This window comes from Rhinolophus ferrumequinum, chromosome 12 (genome assembly GCF_004115265.2).
Source record: "Rhinolophus ferrumequinum isolate MPI-CBG mRhiFer1 chromosome 12, mRhiFer1_v1.p, whole genome shotgun sequence".
In the NCBI taxonomy this organism is placed as follows: Eukaryota; Metazoa; Chordata; class Mammalia; order Chiroptera; family Rhinolophidae; genus Rhinolophus; species Rhinolophus ferrumequinum.
This window is the reverse complement of record NC_046295.1, coordinates 64,337,373-64,355,504: the sequence shown is the minus strand read 5'-3', so window position 1 is coordinate 64,355,504 and position 18,132 is coordinate 64,337,373. Positions and strand designations below refer to the sequence as shown.

The 18,132-nt window shown below is 40.9% G+C and overlaps 1 protein-coding gene across 7 annotated transcripts in view; it reads left to right on the top strand.

Moving 5' to 3' along the window:
* SUSD1 (sushi domain containing 1) overlaps positions 1 to 18,132 on the top strand; it is a 115,278-nt gene that overhangs the window by 37,551 nt on the left and 59,595 nt on the right. For 6 of the 7 annotated variants that reach the window (XM_033123694.1, XM_033123693.1, XM_033123692.1 and 3 more), the window contains exons 6-10: positions 167 to 346; positions 9,701 to 9,798; positions 10,426 to 10,612; positions 13,151 to 13,260; positions 15,660 to 15,852. In XM_033123694.1, the coding sequence (XP_032979585.1) occupies positions 167 to 346; positions 9,701 to 9,798; positions 10,426 to 10,612; positions 13,151 to 13,260; positions 15,660 to 15,852 (768 nt within the window). The remainder of the gene's footprint in view (positions 1 to 166; positions 347 to 9,700; positions 9,799 to 10,425; positions 10,613 to 13,150; positions 13,261 to 15,659; positions 15,853 to 18,132) is intronic. The other variant, XM_033123696.1, reaches the window with a different exon arrangement.

The following is an 18,132-nucleotide window of genomic DNA, read 5'->3' as shown; positions in this document are numbered from 1 at the left end:
CATTCTTACTTCATATACCTGCAGTTGGATTATTTGATGGGGTCAGTGTTTTCTCTTTTCCCATATGAGGGGACGCTATCATTAGAAATGTTTATTTCCATAATATGAATTATAGGGGTAGAAATCGAGGGTTATAACTAGTGCTGTGTGCTACTTCCCATTGCAGAGATCAACTGTGGCCGCCCTCCGGAAATGCAACATGCAGTCCTGGTGGGGAATCACAGCTCCGGCCTCGGCAGTGTGGCTCACTATGTCTGTCAAGAGGGCTTTGAGAGCCCTGGAGGAAAGATCACTTCCATTTGCACAGAGAAAGGCACCTGGAAAGAAAGTACTTTGACATGCACAGGTATAGACTCCATTCTGTAGGGCTCCTGTTTCCTGGAAGCGTATGGCCAGCTCCCAGGAGCATGGGATCTAAAAGATGTTCGATTGCTGCCATACTCTGTGGACTGTGCCTGGATGTACCATTTACCTGGCTGGGCACCTGGCTTTAAGTTTGTCAGCTAAATCCCAAAGATGGAGAGGGTAGACTGGGAAAATAAGTCAGATAGAAAATTTTATGCATTCATCTTTTGAAACTCACCTTAAATCACAGTGCTTCCTGTCTCCAATGCTTGGCTGGCTGAGGAATTTTTCTCCATAAACCATTTTCTCAGGGTCTGTACTTAAAAGTCCTAACTTAGCACATGTTGACAGCTTTTCAGAGAAAAGGTGGTGGAATGAAAAAGAGGTTTTTAATATTTATTTCTAATTGTGGTAAAAATACAACATAAAATGTACCATCTTAACCATTTTAAGTGTTTCATGTATTCATATTGTTGTGCAACCATTCTCCAGAACTTTTTTATCTTCTGAAACTACATACCCATTAAACAATAGCTCCCCACTTCCTCCTCCACCCAGCCCCAAGCACCGCTTTTCTACTTTCTGTTTCTGTGAGTTTGGCTAATTTGATTACCCCGTATAAACGGAATCATGTAATATTTGTCCTTCTGTGACTGGCTTATTTCACTTAGCATAATGTGCGTCAGGTTCATCCATGTTGTTTAAATCGTGGCATTGCCTTCTGTTTAAAGGCTGAATAATATTATATATGTATATATATATATATGTGTGTGTGTATATATATGTGTGTATACACACACACACACACACACACACACACTGTATTTTGTTTATCCATTCATCTGTTGATGGATACTTGGGTTGCCTCCACCTCTTTGCTACTGTGAATAATGCTGCAATGAACATGGGTGTACAAATATCTCTTTGAAACCCTGCTTTCAATTCTTTTGGATATATATCCCAAAATGGAATTACTGGTGAAAAGGAGTTTTGAGACTTCAATTCAAGTTCTAGCAGTGTTACGTATTAAGCTGTGTGTCATCAGGTAAGGAATTATTCTCTCTAAGCTTCGGTTTCCTCATCTACAAAAGTGGGAAAATAAAGTCTGCTGTCTCTACTTCAAAGAGTTACTGAGAGGGAATCAGTGTTGAAAAGTTTAAAGCCCACAGCAATGTTAGGTCTTTTACTAAAATTATTAGCCTTGCTTACAGAAGATCGCATGAATTAGAAGTGTGCACTCCCATATGCTTTATTTCACCTGTGCCTCCAAGAAACCAAGTGAGAAAAGGCAATGATTCTTACTATTTGTGATGGTTGGTCTGGGGGTGTGACAAATGGTTGTCACATAGTCTTGAATGGCTCTGGGAATGTATTTCTAGATGTTGACTTGTTGGCTCTGAAGACAGATCTCTAAAGAGTGAAATCTCAAGGTAGCTTTGATCTGGGTTCTTTGACTTGCAGCAGAGTTATGATAGAATGTCTTGGGTATTGCCAATCAAAGTTTTCCATAGGAATCTCTAGCCAGAGCAAGCAAAACATGTGGGCTGCTGGTGATAATTTATCCATAGAGCAATGGTTCATAACCATTTTGGGGATATGAATTTGATGAAATTTATCAATTTATTCGGTCGATATCTATTTAGCATACACTATGTATGAGGTACTTTGCTAGACACTAACTACCTTCTTGTAACTTACAGGGCTGTTAGGAAAATGGACTTTTCTCCAAAGAAATGCACATACACATATACATATAATGTTTTACAAATTCAAGGTGTTCGTGGACCTCTAGAAGTACTTGAGTAAAGCATTCTGGAACAGATGGAGAACTCAGCTTTGCTTCTGAGGCTCTGTGTATGCCATGCAGTTCCCACATTTGGTCACCTCCACCACAAATGCGAGAGGATGTAGGCTAGATACTGCAATCATAGAAACAAAGGGTAGACATAATCCAGAGATCTCTACCCAACGTGGGCAAGATCTCTTGCCCAACTTGCACAGCGCAGCAAAGGCAACCCTGTAACTAACACCAAAATTCCAGGGTTCCAGTCTTAATAATTGGGGAGAGCTAATGACATATTGGAACAGACTGATGGACATTTCAACCTATTATTGCATCTCTAACAGCACTTGTAAGCGTTATTTGGAGAAACTGAGGCAGCTGCCTCATAGGATGCAGAATTTAACGTTCGGGCATGTGTTCCTGGCCCAGAGCCATCTATGGAGTCACTGAGTGAGAGAGCTGGACATAGCTTCTGGACCCAGCTATTTGCTTCATTGCTCAAGCTGTTCTGCCTCCACCATTCAGAATTCAGTGGGGGTACAAAGATTAGTCACTACATGAAAAACCAGTGGATCTGCATGGGGCATAGTAAGCTATTAATTAGCTGATACTTGTAGAGCACTTTGAAGAACAAACATGTTATGTAACTGCTAATTATAATTATCGTCCTCAGCCTGCCACCTTTCACAGAGTTTGTGGCTCCAGCTGCAGCTGTTTCCATAGGTTTATGCAAGCTTTGATTTAAGGAGAGAAGAGGCATTCTCCCTGAGAGCTGTTATCTTTCTGTGAGGAGGCCTCTCTGCCCTCAATCAAGATTGGCAGCCAAATTCCATTTCCACAGATAAAGGGGGTGATTTACATGCTGATTAATTCATGGTGCAGTGCACATGATCCCCTGGTAAGAAGGTAGGACAGGCTTCTGGAAATGTAGTGAGATACTAATTACCATGGCTCTTGCCCTTCTTCCTTCTTTTCCTGTTTTGCACCCATTCATACCGCCCCTTCTGTCCCGACTCCCTCTCTGTATTTTGTATTTACCTTCCTCTGTGTTCACTTTTGGGTTTTCCCCCAATCTTCTACTTTTTCTGCCAAACGTCTGAATGCCTTCGACCTCTGTTCCCTGTTTTCATTCCGTTGACCCATCTTTTTTACTTGAATGTTCAGTTCTCCATTGGGTGGAATAATTTATCCTCATTTTACCTGGGTTGTTTTTAGTTAAAAATATTTTTGGATTAGTAGTAGCATGAACCCATAAATGCTTTTAATGGAGTGTGAACTCCAGCAAGGTGGTGGGACTCCTTTTTTTTTTTTTCTTTTTTTTTTTTAAGGCTAGTTTGGACTGGAAACTCCAGACAGCTGAGAATTAGGCAACCACTTTAGTGTCTGGAAAAACCCCAGATGGAAGCTTGATATTTAGTGAGTTAGTTTACCTCAAGATCAAAGAGGTTGATTCATTCTTGATAAGATTGTCCTTGGCTTTCATTCTGCACAGGTCATTTGGCATATTATGTTTAGAATCTGAGTTAATAATTATAGGGTTGATGCTCACTCCTTCCGTGCTCTGAGAAGGGTAACATGTCTATTGGAACACAGACTGTTTATCAGCTGGGAACCTTTCTGAGCCCCCTAACCTGATGCAGACAGAATCAGACTGCCCCCAGGCCTCCCGTATCCTCTGCCTCTTTTGGTTTTTGGTCCACCCTCCTCTGCAGCTCAGTTGCAGCTCTGCATATTTCAGATGGAAAAGAAAGGCCAACAGGGATAAATGGACACATTTATATAAATAACCACACGGCTGGCGTTTGTTTGAATGTGTGCATAATGTTTGGACTATCAAGCATTGTAACGACCATTGATTGCACTACCAACTTACACACCCAAAATTCAGCTAGGGGCCTTACTGCTTGATTTTATTTTATCCTCAGAAAAACCCTGTGAAGTTAAATATTGTTATTTTCATTTCATAGATGAGTCATCTGAGACTCATGAAAGTCAAACAGCTTTCACGGGGTCATTCCGTAACTTAGTAAATGGCAGAGACAGGATTTGAATTCACATCTGTCAGCCCCCAAGATCTGTCTTCCATGCCAGTGTTTTTCAATCTTGACTTATTGGTATACCAACCTGACAATGTTTGCCACAACGAAAGTATTATGTATTTAATAAGTTCCTTAAAACATTTATACTTAAAACTTAAATTTGTAATTTTAATTTATTGATTAAGAACACTTTGTAATACATGGGATATCATGAGTTTGATGAGCTAGGTGTATTTTTTTTCTAATATACACAAAAATAAATATAAAGCAAACATAGAAATTTATTTAAGTACGACCAAAAATCATCCTAAAGTATATAATGCATTTTAGGAAATCACTACGATAAGCCATGCTATTTCTATCTATTTTATGTGACTCTAAAGACTTTAAAAAAAAAGAAACAGCAGAACTCTCATTCTTGACTTTTTTCAAACATGCATTTATTCAAAGTAGTCACTTTGGGAAGCCATACCCTCTTTTCAATGATGCTTCCACTATGAAAATCTGTCTGTTTTATAATCCCTGTTTGGGAATTGGCTTTGGAGGTAGTTTATGAGTCATATTAGAAGATCAGTCATAGTACTTTTGAAATTATATAATGATTTCTGACTAGAAATGACATTGAGCTTGAGAGTCTGCTCGGGTCACCTGAACTGATTCTGTATGTATGAACTTTTACTATTTCCAAAAATAAAGAAAAAGGATATAAAATTGGAGACCAAGAGGGTACGCTAGACCAGTTCCTACCTGCAATGGGACTTTTGAAAGAGTAGTCTATGCTCACTGTCTCTGTTCCCTCCCATTCTAATTCTCTTCTCAGCCTCCTGAAGGAGAATCAGGCATCTAACATCCCCACTTCACTGTAGCTCTCTCACCCAGGTCACTCATGACCACCCAACCGCCCAATTCACATTCTGGTTTCAGCCCTCATTCCTCTTAACCTTTCTACAACATTTAACGTTGCTGATCATCTGTCTACGTGTTCATCCATCCATTCAACCAATCAACGAAACAATAAATATTTAAAAGATATCTATGTCCAAAATACTGTATTAGGTTCTGGGGATAGAGACCTGGTATTTGCCATCATAGAGCTTACATTCAGGAAAGATAGACATTAAATAACTAATGACAAAATTATTTAGTTACGAATGTGGTAAGTAACCCAGAGAAATACTTGATGCTAATAAAATACTAAAATATGTAACTTTATATACATATGTACATTTATGTACACGCAACATAACACCACATACAGAATCTAAAGCAAAGCAAAGGTACTTTATTACCCACTGAGGGTTTGGTTTCCCAAGTCCAGTGTAGAGTTCGGTTGAATGCTGTGGGGCCTCTTTTTATTATAAGCCAGAGATGCCTGAGTGTCCTACAACATGGATGAGCCAGGGCCTGCTCTCCCTGCCTCTCCCCAAAGTCAAACTTCAGATCTAATCGTGACACTGTGGGCACTCCATCAGAGGAGAGCTCTATGAAAGGAGAGAGAGAGAGATGAGGCTTGCCCCCGGTACCCTGGTGATCTGCTCCAGGCCCTTCGTGGGTGGGAGGTGAGGAGGTTATGGGGAGAAGGAAGAAAGATGACTTTGGAGGAAGTAGACACTCCTTCTGATCTTTTCTTTCCTTGACTTCCTAGGCATCACACTCTCTCAGCAAGCCTACTACCTCTCTTCCGCATGGCTCTTTGTCCTCCAGTTTCCCCTGGGTTTCAGTGTTTCCCAGTGTTCTGTCATTGGACCACTCTATGCCTTCCCTGGATGTTTCACCTGCACCCACGGCTTCACCTGCCATCCACACATTGATGACCTTCGGGCATGTTTTTCACCTGGATATTCTGTAGATAACTTATATTTAGCATGTTCTAAACACAACTCATTAGTTTCTTTCTCACAAACCCAGTCTGCTTCCTCCTGTATTTATTATGAGAATAGTAAAAGGCAGTCCCATCAGACTTTCAAGTTCAAAGACTGGCAGTAAACCTAGATTCTTCTCTAGTCCTTGTTTCTCTCACCTGTTGCTTCTCCTTCATAATTGTCTCATGATTTTAAATACAGTGCCCTGATTTCATCTTTTCACCTTTTTGCTGAATAGCTGCTTCAATGCAAAGACTCTTGGCTTTGGAGTCTGACAAATCTAGATTTGAATCCTGACTTGACTGCTGTATGACTTTTGGCAGCTTACTTAACTTCTCTAAGCCTTAGGTCTATAAAATGGACATGGGTGTATCAAGCTAATGGTTATTTTGAAGATTAAATAAATGACACATTTAAAGTATTATACATGCTTTCTGGTTCATAGTAACAACAATATACCGTGTTTCCCTGAAAATAAGACCGGGTCTTATATTAATAAGACGCATTAGGGCATATTTTCAGGCGATGTCATAGTTTTTCATGTATAACAATCTACATTTATTCAAATGCAGTCATGTCATCTTCTGGAACATCGTCATAACGTACTAAATCTATCCATCTGGCTAATGATCTTTACTGGGGCTTATTTTCAGAGTAGGTCTTATTTTCGGGGAAACATGGTATATTCATTCATTATTGATTTTATTATTGCTTCTTATGACTGCTGTGAAGATGAGATCAAGCCTATAAAGTCCTATTTATCAGTCTTTATGTATTGACCTACCGTCAAGGTCTTTCCCAGTGTGACCCTGTGGTCCCGCAGCCTCACTTCCCATCTTTCCTCTTCCTCAGTCACATGACACTTCTCTCTTAGCACCCTGAATACGACACACCCTTTTACAGTTGTAGGCATTAGACCAGCTCGTCTGTCTGCTTAGCTGTCTTCCCCGCTCTTCAGCCATTCATCCATTAAGGTCATGCCCTCTGTGAAGCTGGCTTCCTCAGGTCCTTTAGTGACAGTGGTGACTCCTTTCTCTATACCTTGTGGTACTTGTGTGTAGCTTTGTTCTAATACTGAGTTGTAACTTACCTGCTTATCTGTGCCCTCCATTAGACAACATGTTCTTGAGAGGACTTATATTCTGCTATCGTCACATCCCAGTGTCTGGCATGGGAGGTTGCTTCGCATCCAGTAGTCATTCAGTTAATGGTGAATAAAGATCTCTGGAGTCAGTTCCAGAGAGAACTTCCAGGCGCTTATTGGTATTGGAATTCGGGCATAGCCTCCCAAGCCGTCTCTTAAAAAGGCATCAGTGTGGAGGTTTAATATCTGATATGTTTATAAAGAAGTCTTTCCAGCTGATTATAGACGCCTGGATGGAAAAGCAGCCAAACTTTGTTAACTTCTCCTTGGGATGAACTATCTGATGCCTTATAATCAGATCTGGGTCCCTTCTATGCACAAAGTGTGGCAGGCTGAAGGCAGATGGCATTCTTGAGATGGCTTTTGCAGTTGTCATAGTGAATGAGCAAAAAGGAAGGACAAGAAAGGAAACTTTTGTGTCGTCTTTCTAATCTCTGCTTGGGTGGCAAAGGGGCCCCGAGTGAGAAGGATATCTTTACTGGCAACTCAGAGAAGGTGAGGGGTGGTTGTTTCCTTTTCCTTCTAGACCAGGTGGTGAGTTAGTGTCAGAGGGATGTGTGAGTGAGCAGAGGGGTCCACAGCTTTAGGGCTTTGAAGGCTGGTGGAGAGGGAAGGGGCCAGGAACATTTGGGGCTTGTACAAGCTGATAAAAGTCTGATGCCAAAAGTGTTACCCAGGGGGGTGAATGGATAGGATCTTTGCATCTCTTGGGGTACCCATGTCCACAACTGTAGTACTTCTTTGATTTCAAATTCTCTGTGCTCTGGGGAGAAGTATTGATGTAGAGACCCAGGAATGCTTTAGATAGCCATAGGTGATCCTCTCGTGTCTCTCCACGAGTTTACCTGTTTTCTTCTCTCTGCCTCCACTTGTTCTCACTTACTGATAGCTGACCTGGCTTACCCAAGAACAGGTAAGGTGGGACATAGAATCTCTGTAATGCTGCTGGTTGGATGATGTAGTAAAGATGTCAAGTCTTCAAAGAGATCAGTAGACCAGAGTTTATCTAAAGGAGGCATTGGCTCTGAGTACAGGAGAAATGAGTTAAAGAATTTTATTCTTTTTGATGCTGTTGTAAATAAAATTGTTTTCTTGATTTCATTTGTGGATTGTTCCTTGCTAGGGTACAGAAATCCTACTGACTTTTGTACATTGACCTTGTATCCTGCAACCTTGCCGAACTACTTTCTTAGCTCTGGTTTTTTTGTGTGAATTTCTTAGGATTTTTTTTTTTTTAAAAGATTTTATTGGGGAAGGGGAACAGGACTTTTTATTGGGGAACAGTGTGTACTTCCAGGACTTTTTTTCCAAGTCAAGTTGTCCTTTCAGTCTTAGTTGTGGAGGGCGCAGCTCAGCTCCAGGTCCAGTTGCCATGGCTAGTTGCAGGCGATGCAGCCCACCATCCCTTGCGGGAGTCGAACCGATCACCTTGTAGTTGAGAGGACGCTCTCCAACCAACTGAGCCATCTGGGAGGCAGCTCAACTCAAGGTGCCGTGTTCGATCTTAGTTGCAGGGGCTGCTGCCCACCATCCCTTGCAGGAGTCGAGAAATTGAACTGGCAACCTTGTGGTTGAGAGCCCACTGGCCCATGTGGGAATTGAACCGGCAGCCTTCGGAGTTAGGAGCATGGAGCTCTAACCGCCTGAGCCACTGGGCCGGCCCAGGATTTTTTTTTTTGTATAGACAAAATCATGTCACCTGCAAATAGTTTTATTTACCTGTAGGGAATTTGGTTTTAAATAGGTAAAAATCTAGATCTTTGCCCTCTTCTCATCTGAACAACTTCCTAGGTGGTTATGGTGGGTCTGTTGGCACCTGTGTTACCTCAGGGAACAAAGACCCTAATACCATTTCCCACGTTGCCAAATTCATTACATGAAATACATGCAGAATATTTTAAGAAGCAGAACAACTCCAAGAAATCAGTGGCTTCCTGGTAGGTCAGGATTAAATGGCTTCAGTTCCAGCAGTCCCAGAGGTATGTATCCAGGGAACTTGTGGAGAATTTATTTAGTTTACCCCAAGCTGCTCCTAAGGAATGGTCTTGTGTGGGGATCAGCCTGTCATTTCCCGAACAGCAGTGACCTGAAAATAAGAGCGCTCCATCAGCTGGGTGGGACGAAGAAGCTGGAAGCAGATCTGACCTGTGCAGCTGTAGGAAGATTCTGGGCACAGCTCTGGGCCTCTTTCCATCCCACATGAGTAGAACACCAGTGGCATCCAGTGGCCTGTCAGGCCAATCACAGCTTGGACTTCTTACCCATACTCAGCTTACCCAGGCAGCTTTTCCTCTAAGTTAGGTAGTGGCCGAGGCTCATTTGTGATGAAGATAAATTGGGGGATTGGCCTGGGGTAGCTTGAATTGCCTGATATGTTTTCTGAATCAGAGTATGAATGGTGATCAGCAGAGATAGTAATTGGGCAGATAAACCAAGTCATTCCCTCCCTCCAATGTGGTCATCGTCAGGATTTTTCCAAAGCCCATTGACATATTTTGTGAGTGGACTCTCTTTTTCTCTGTTTTAGAAATAATTACAGAAATTAATGATGTATCAGTGTTTAATAACACCTGTGTGAGGTGGGAAATAAACCCAGGAAGAAGAAACAACCAGGTCATATATGTGGTAAGTAAGTGATCTATTTTTTCCTGCTAGGGCAGAAATGTTAATCCATGGGAATATCAGTCGAAGGGATTTGCTTCCGGAAGAGATTCTCAATCTAATTGCTTTCCAACCCCATCATCCTTTTAAAATGTGAACAGAATTTTTAAGATATCTGGATCATTTTATTTTACAATTTGTGTTTAATGTATTTGTCATTTGACAGGGTGTATGTGGGGATGTATTTTTATTTGGTATCATCATTATCGCTTTTCCAAGCACTTATATTTCACTCCCCCAGAGTAAGCCTGGAAGCATCCACTGACGTGGTGACAGGACGCAGCCAGGTTGTGACTCAGGTCTCAGGTTGTGACTGCCTCCATCGACCGCTGGTCATTTGTGTGCAGGGAGGCACTCCCTAGAGGCACTCCTCATTTTATATCACTTCTCAGGGTTTAGTGATTACTGGCCCAATCAGACTTCATCGTCAGACACCAGATAGCAGAGGTTTACCTTATTTATTAACCCCAGATGAGCAGCACAGTGGAAAAAGGAATAATAGTAGGAGGGTAGGATCTAGCACCACAAGGTCTCTGTCAGTTGTTTTAACTGGAGTCCTGGTGGGTTCTCTTGTCTTTTCCTCTCACAAAGATACACATAAAGGGACACCGGGCAGACCAGATGGAATCAGTTCATGAGGAGACAGTCAACCTGACCACAGACAACAGGACCCCAGAAGTGTGCCTCGATCTGTACCAAGGCACCAACTACACCGTGAGCATTTCCACCGCCCCTCCCGGACGCTCTGTGCCAGCCATCATTGGGTTCCAAACAGCTGGTAGGTGGAAGTGAAGTCTCATTTCCTCCTAGAAAGTGCTAAGCACAGGCTGTGGGGGAAATGTGCTTCAGAATAAACTGGGCAGGAAAGTTCATAGTTGCTTTCTGAAATCTGTAGCTGGAGAATATAATTGCTCCAGGGGTCAGAACCAGTCTAGTAGGAGAGATTCCCATCCTATTGGGGCCAGGCTGAATGGGCACTGATGTGTTTGTTGTTTCTCAGCTGGGGCCTCTGGTTGAAGTGGAAGGTACCAATGAGGCATTTAAAGGAGCTGCATATTAGGTGATGATGCAGTCAATTCTCAATTATCCAAGGCTACAGAGTGTTGCCACATGGCTTATCTTTGGTAGGAAATGCAGTCATTTCCTATTCTTGCCTGTGAGTTTGGAGGAGCCAGGGATGCTGATATCACTTTTTATTGGATATTATTAGTATGCTCATCTTAGATCTCACCATGAAGGATTTACTGGTTGGATGATCCAAGTGTCCTTTGGGGGAGCAGCTGTGAGGCAGCCCGCTGCCCTGAGCTTTATTTCTGAGCACTTTCTTATCTTGATTGGTGAAGTTGTTGCTCTTAGGCCAGCTCAGCATTGCCTGGCTTCATTATGGTGTTGTAGCCTAGGGAGGCAGGAGAACCAAGTCCCTCCTATTGACAGCCCAGGCTGGTGGACCCTCCAGGTCCCTAGGCTTCCCCTTAGAAGATCTCCAGTGTGCTATGGAGGGACTATTAGTAGTTGTAGCAGTGGTAGTAGTAGTAGTAGTAGTAGTAGTAGTAGTAGTAGCAGCAATAGTAATAGTAGTATGTATACTTTTTACCCTGGTTGCTTAGATTGTCTGGTGAATTAAAAAAAAAAATACAGATGTCCAAGTTTACTTCAGATCTGCTCCTGTGCTTGGAAGCTTTCAATGTCTTCCTTTGGCCTCCTGCCTTCATACTGTGCTAAGCGGAAACGTCTCCATGTTTCTGCCTTGTGTGAGGCAACTGACCCTTCTTTCCAACCCAGATACAAATTTTGACCCATTTTTACTATTCTCAGTCACTTCATCCTGGATTGGGGGTGGGAAATGGGAGCCAGATGCCTTTGTTCCCGTTGCCATCTTCCCCTGAATTCCGATTAAAATGGATACAAATGGGAAAATCATATCGAGATGGAAACGATGCAGACAGTTCTGTTTGTCTAACAGACGTATACTGTGTGTGGTATTTCTTAATACATCTATTTGGTGTGCCTCAAAATCATTTACACATGTGTGACAATTTAGTTTCTGACGTCCTTATGAAATCTGTAAAATAAAAGTTGTGAAGATAAAGGAGAGCACATATGATAGGTCTTCAAATTCTCATAACCATGTTTTTACATCTCTAGTTATATCCAAGAATATCTTCTCCCAGCTAATTGCCTTGTACTGCATGTGTCAGTGATATTTAAAATTCTGTGGACAATTCTGATTTTGAATAACATAATTTATTATCATTATTACTTCTTAGGTAACCGAGATTCCTGGGGGAGAATTTTATATAAAAGGTAGTTATAAAAAGCTTCTCTCTGATGGACATTCAAACTTTTTCTCATTTGTAGAAAACACACAGACTTATTTCTTAGGAAATTGGCTTTTCCTTGAAAATTAGCCGTGGTACTCCTGGATTCTCTCTGAGTTCTTTATATATTACTAACAAACCTCTTCTTTTTTATTGCATGAAGAAAACAGGACATTGAAGGGATGAATTAGACTACAGGAGGCATGACAGTACTTTTTCCTGTACAGTGGTTGAAATAAGTCTTTTTCAGATTATTTTACTGCCTCAGTACTCATCTGAGTAGTTCCTGAAATGCTGTGTGCTGTGAGAGCAAACATCCTGCCTTGTCTTCAACTTTCTGCTCGTCTCCTAGGTTGGAAACACTTGCTCTGAGAGTTCTGTTCCGTGACTTTTATCTTGATTCACCTTTTCCCCTTATTCTCAGATTTTCTAGCTATTGATATGCTTACCTTCATGGCATTTTACTTTTGTACTGTCCAAATGATAGGATTAACTTTCTAAAAATATCACAGCTTTATTAGTTTACAGCAATTTTTAAACATGCATTACTTCATTTGATTCTCTCCATAGCCTATGATGTGAGAAAAACAAACCGGATTACTTGATTTCACAAATTAGGAAACTGAAGTTCAGAAGGGTTAAGTGAGTTAACTAAGGTCATGCAATTAAGAAGTTGTAGAGCCAGGACTTGAAACCAAAGTAATGCTCATATTGTTAAAACACCCCATTGGCTTTCTTAAGAAGTCAGGAGCTTCAATTTTGCTAAGATGATGCAACTTTTTTTTTTTTTAAACTTTCATTTTTTTTAAGTGTGTTTTTCCAGGACCCATCAGCTCCAAGGCAAGTAGTTGTTTCAATCTAATAGTGGAGGGTGCAGCTCACACTGGCCCATGTGGGGATCAAACCAGCAACCCTGGTGTTACTAGCATCACACTCTAACCAACTGAGGTATCTGGCTGCCCCAACAACCTTTCCATCTGTTCTCTCTTACCTTTTAGAAGATGATCTCTTAGAAGATGATGGAATTTTCAATATTTCAATATTTAACGAAGCTTGTTTGAAATTGAACAGGCATTCTAGGAAAGTTGGATCAGAACAGATGTACCAAGTAAGAATATCTCTTATATTATCTATTAAAGAATTGTGTCACTTGAAAATTTGGGTGCTCTCCAAGTGAGGATTCAAAGCATTTAAAAACACTAATGAAATGAACTGCTAGACAGTTTGATTTTTGTTTCTAGAGATGGATGTGTGATGTGAGATGGATGCAAATGAGGGACTAAATTGAAGGGAAACTCTATATTTGGTGATTTACTATAATTTTCCCTGCCTGGTATTTCACATGTATTATATTTCATTTTAGTGCATTTAATAATTGCAGCTTATTTTGTTATTAATTTACAATTGAATGTGGGTTTTTAAGAAACTTGTTATGTGGCTGTTGATCCTCATTTAACCTGACTTTTTAAACGTCACAGATCTCAAGAAAAATTTTAAGTAAATTCAGGCAGGTACTGAGATTTGTTATTTTTGTGTCATATTTTCAATGCCTAGCAAATCATTTGGCAGAGAGTAAATTGAGTAAGTATTAAATTAAAATTCATTAATCATTTATAAAAAATATATCATGTATTAGGACCTAGAAGTTCTGATTCAAGCTAATATAAATACACTGGTAAATCGACAATTACAATATGGTATAATGAGTGCTTTGATAAAAAGTAAATAAATGGAATAGGATATTGTGTGTGTCTGTGTATGTGTGTGTGTGTCCAGGTACAATTTTTTTTAACAAGAAGTAAAGATGGTGCTGAGTCATAGAGAATGAGTAGGAATTAACTAGATAAAAGAGGTGGGGTGAGGGTGAAGAAGGGCACAGTGGGCAAGTAGAGTAGCAAACTGGATACTAGAGAATGTGGAACGTTGCTCTCTTGGAGAACAGAAAGTAAGGGGAAGTAGGAAGTGATGTGGCAAAATGACCAGATCATGAAAAGCTTTGTATCCTGTGCCTTTGAGTTTTCATCTTATTTTGATGTCTGTGTGGATGCACTGAAAGACTTTATTCAGGTGAGTGAAATATTCAAATTTTCCTCTTAGAAAGAACACTTAGCCTAGAAACATATTCACGTACCCAAGTAATTGAAGAAAAACGATTTTTCACATGAGTACAGAAATAAATGGTTCTGAGACAATTGGTTACTTGGTTAAGAAAATAAATGATTTTTCACTCCTACACTAAAATGATTAAAGAGTTAAATTTTTAAAAAATTGCTATTGTTAATATGGTAGACAAAGAATAATTGAAGTCACATGTGAAACACTCTTAACAAATCCAGAAGAAAGTGAACATTCAAAGGCAGTTTGCTAAAGAGAATATGCATATTGCTAAGACATACATGAACACATTATGCCTCACTAGTAAGCAAAAAAAAAAAAATAAAAAAATTGAACCATGAGATACCATGATTCTTGTATAAACTTGGGGATTTGGTGGAGCATCTCTAATGGTGACATAGTCTAGCATGTGGCTGTGGATATGAGTTACTAAAGTGGAGTAGAAGAACTTCATAGCATTGAGCTCAAGAAACTGTGAGGCCAGGTTTTGATGGGGTCTGTTCAAAAACCTTTAAGCTCCCCAAGAGAATTCTAGGAATTGGGAGAGAGAAGAATCTTCCAGTGAACCCTGTGTCGGGTTGGGGTTGGTCTAGCCAATGACATGAACATCAAAAGAAACACTAAACACTAATGATACGCTTTAAAGTGTAAAGTTTTATATTGTGTGAATTTTACGTTGTGTTGGGGGTTGGGATAGCCAATGACATGAGCATCAAAGGAAACACTAAACCCAATGGACATCCAGCTAAAGCACCCTGATCGATCAGGGCAGATCATATTACTTCTGGGATCTTCACATACTTTTCCCCTTATTAGTTAGTCCCTACGTTATACCTACAACTTGAGTTGGCAATGGATAGAGTATGAACTGGGTTAACAATGTGTATGATGACTCCATGGACCAAATGCTCTGTTACGAGAGCTCAACTAGAAAGGAACAAGTGAAGTACCATTGCACAGTTGCTTTGAATGCATAATTTGGAGTAGTTCTCATAAAGTTGAAAAACTCTGTTCCATGAGGCTCGTCTATGGATTCCTTAGGAATGAAAAGAAATTAAAAGAATGTTGCCCGGTAGCTCCAGTGCAATCTCCTTCACTGGGTGGGCATGAAGGGATGGCTTTATAATACCCTGACATTTTGTTTATCTGAGATGAAGTTATGCATTTTAAGTTTAGTCCTGTAGCTGTGTGAGGGGGACGTTGAATAGGATAGGTAGGGTAACTTTGTAAAGTCCTTTCACGGTTTAGCTTGCTACTGTGTTAAAAAGAATTCTAGATGGGTGAGGACAAATAGAAGGAACCTTCTTGCTCTGTCTTCCTCTTGCTTATAGTTTAGATATTTGCAAGGCAACAGACAGTTTAATGCAACACTTTCTTTTAATCTCATGACAGGTTCAAGTTTTAGGTCAAAGGTGGTATCTGAATGATTTTTATCACGCAGCATCATTTAACTTCACGACGCGGGAACAAACTTCAGTAGTGTGTTTAGATCTGTACCCGGCAACGGATTACACAGTGAATATCACCCTCCTGGGATCTCCTGAGCATCACTCTGAGCAAATAAGGATAACAACTGCACTGGCAGGTAGGTGTGCATGTCTTTCTATTTTGTATCTCAGGACAAGTGAAGTATGTGAGTTGTACAATGTGGGGAGCATAACGAATGCTGGTCTGGGAGTCAAGAGACGGGTTCTAGTTCTAACAAACTACCAACTTTGGGATTCAGCGTGCCTGAATCTTACCACCTGTCCCCTTCTCCACGGGGGTTCTGGCTCATAGAGGGTACAGACCAAGAATGGGCTGTTTTTATTCAGAGCTCCCTGGTGGTGATGGATTGAGAATATTGTAAGGCCTCATGCCAAATTTAAGACAACTGAGTCCTAAGAGTAGTCCAATGGGTCACTAGAAGCAGCTTCCAGGAGATCAGAAATGTGAGCCACACTGTGTCAGCACAGATAGGACAAAGAGGCCTCCTGACTGGACCACGTGTGAGCACATTATCTGCACAAAGAGAACAGTGGCCTGAAGTAGGTTCCTTAGAAAGGCCTGGTAGCCTTGTGAGGAAGCCTCACAGGGGTGGGCTCTAGCAACTCCACAGCACCCCCTAGTGGAAAGGGATGCAGAAGGCTTTACAGTTTCTTTTGTTCTTGAATCTCTTGGGTTAAACAGACTAATTGGTGGGCAACCAGGTGGAGAGGCTGCCCCCTTTGAAGGAAAACAGTGGAATAGGTTAGGTCCTGCCCCTGCTTTCCTGAGGCCTCTCTCCCATACTCACCTCTGCTCTTAGAAAAGAAAAGCAAAATTATGTGGTGGTTGCTCAACATTGTCAATGTACTAAATAAATGTCACTGAATTACATACTTTAAAGTGCTTAATTTTATATTGTGTGAGTTTCACCTCAATTTTTTTAAAACAGTCAATGGATTAGATGTGTTCTTGTTTCACCTGGGCCTAGGTACCTTCTGAGGGATCATTCAGTGACACAATACAAGTAAAATGTTTAGAACAGTTCCTCATACATAATAATGGATGATGAGAATAATAGCTATGTTTATTGAGCACTAAAGATATGCCAGGCACTGTCCAAAGTACTATTCTTGGGTCACTCAAACCTACCAAACCTGAGGAAGGCACTGCTATTATCCTCATTTTATAGATAAGGATCATGAGGCACAGAGAAGTTATACAACTTTTCCAAGGTCACACACCTAAGGAGATGTGCAAACGGGATTTGAACACAGGCCGTCTGGCTCCAGGGCCCTCACGGATAATCAGTACCTCTACTTCTTCTCACTAAAGATTTAGTTATTGAAAAGAAAGAGTGAAATTATGTTTCCGGAACTTAGTGTATGGTCAGTCCAGACCCACCTTGCTTTTGTCAAACTTGAACCATGAGCGAAAACTTCAAATGCCATGGATGTATACATGTATTCATTTAATAAGTGTTTATTTCTTGCCTACTATGTGTCAGGCAGTTCTCATAGCTGACAATGTAGCAGCAATACAACAGTTCCCGCTGCTGTGGAGTTGGAGTCCAGGGGTAGGGAATGAGAGAGATAAACAAGGAAGGAAATACATCATGTATTAGATGGGACTTCCTGTTAAGACGAAGAAAAACGTGGCAAAGGGAGTGACAATGGATGATCAGGGAAGGCCTTCATTATAAAGGGACATTTAGGTATAGCTCTGAAGGAAGTGAAGGAGTAAGCCAGGCACAGGGGGACACCAAGCAACGAGGTCTTGACACAGGCATGTCATGTCCTTGGCATGTTGTAAGAACATCCACAGTATGGCTGGAGTAGAGTGAGTTGGAGAAAGTGATAGGAGATGAGGTCTGAACTATAGCTTGAGTATAATTCGGGGCTCATGGATCAAGTTCAGAAAGTTTAGCCCATTGTTACCTTCTCCTTTGCAATGTGGATCCCAAATTACCAGTAGTAAGTATAATCTAGCATGTGATGGTTCAGCTTCTATAGGTCACGAAGCAGTCTGGAACCCACCATTTGTGAATTTAAACCTAATTGGGGAAATAACCTCTTTTCGTGAGGTTACTTGAATTTAGTCTATAATACTAGGCTTCCTGTATATTTGGAGGGAGGGAAATTCACTTTCCTTGAAAATTTTAGAACTTTGCAGTGGTGGCTCCAGGTCTTCTTTCCTGGTGCCCATCCCATTTAGAACCTTTGCATTTTCTGTTCTCCTTGGAGTCCTATTTCTACCCACCATTACTAAAAATCTTTATCTCTTTAGTGAAAGAGCCTCCTTTCTTTGTGGATAGGGTGCCCCACAATATAGTAGGAAACTCTTCAAGTGAAATGGATTGTCTTGCATGCCCCCTTCACAGTCCCAATTTCCTGCTCTTTTC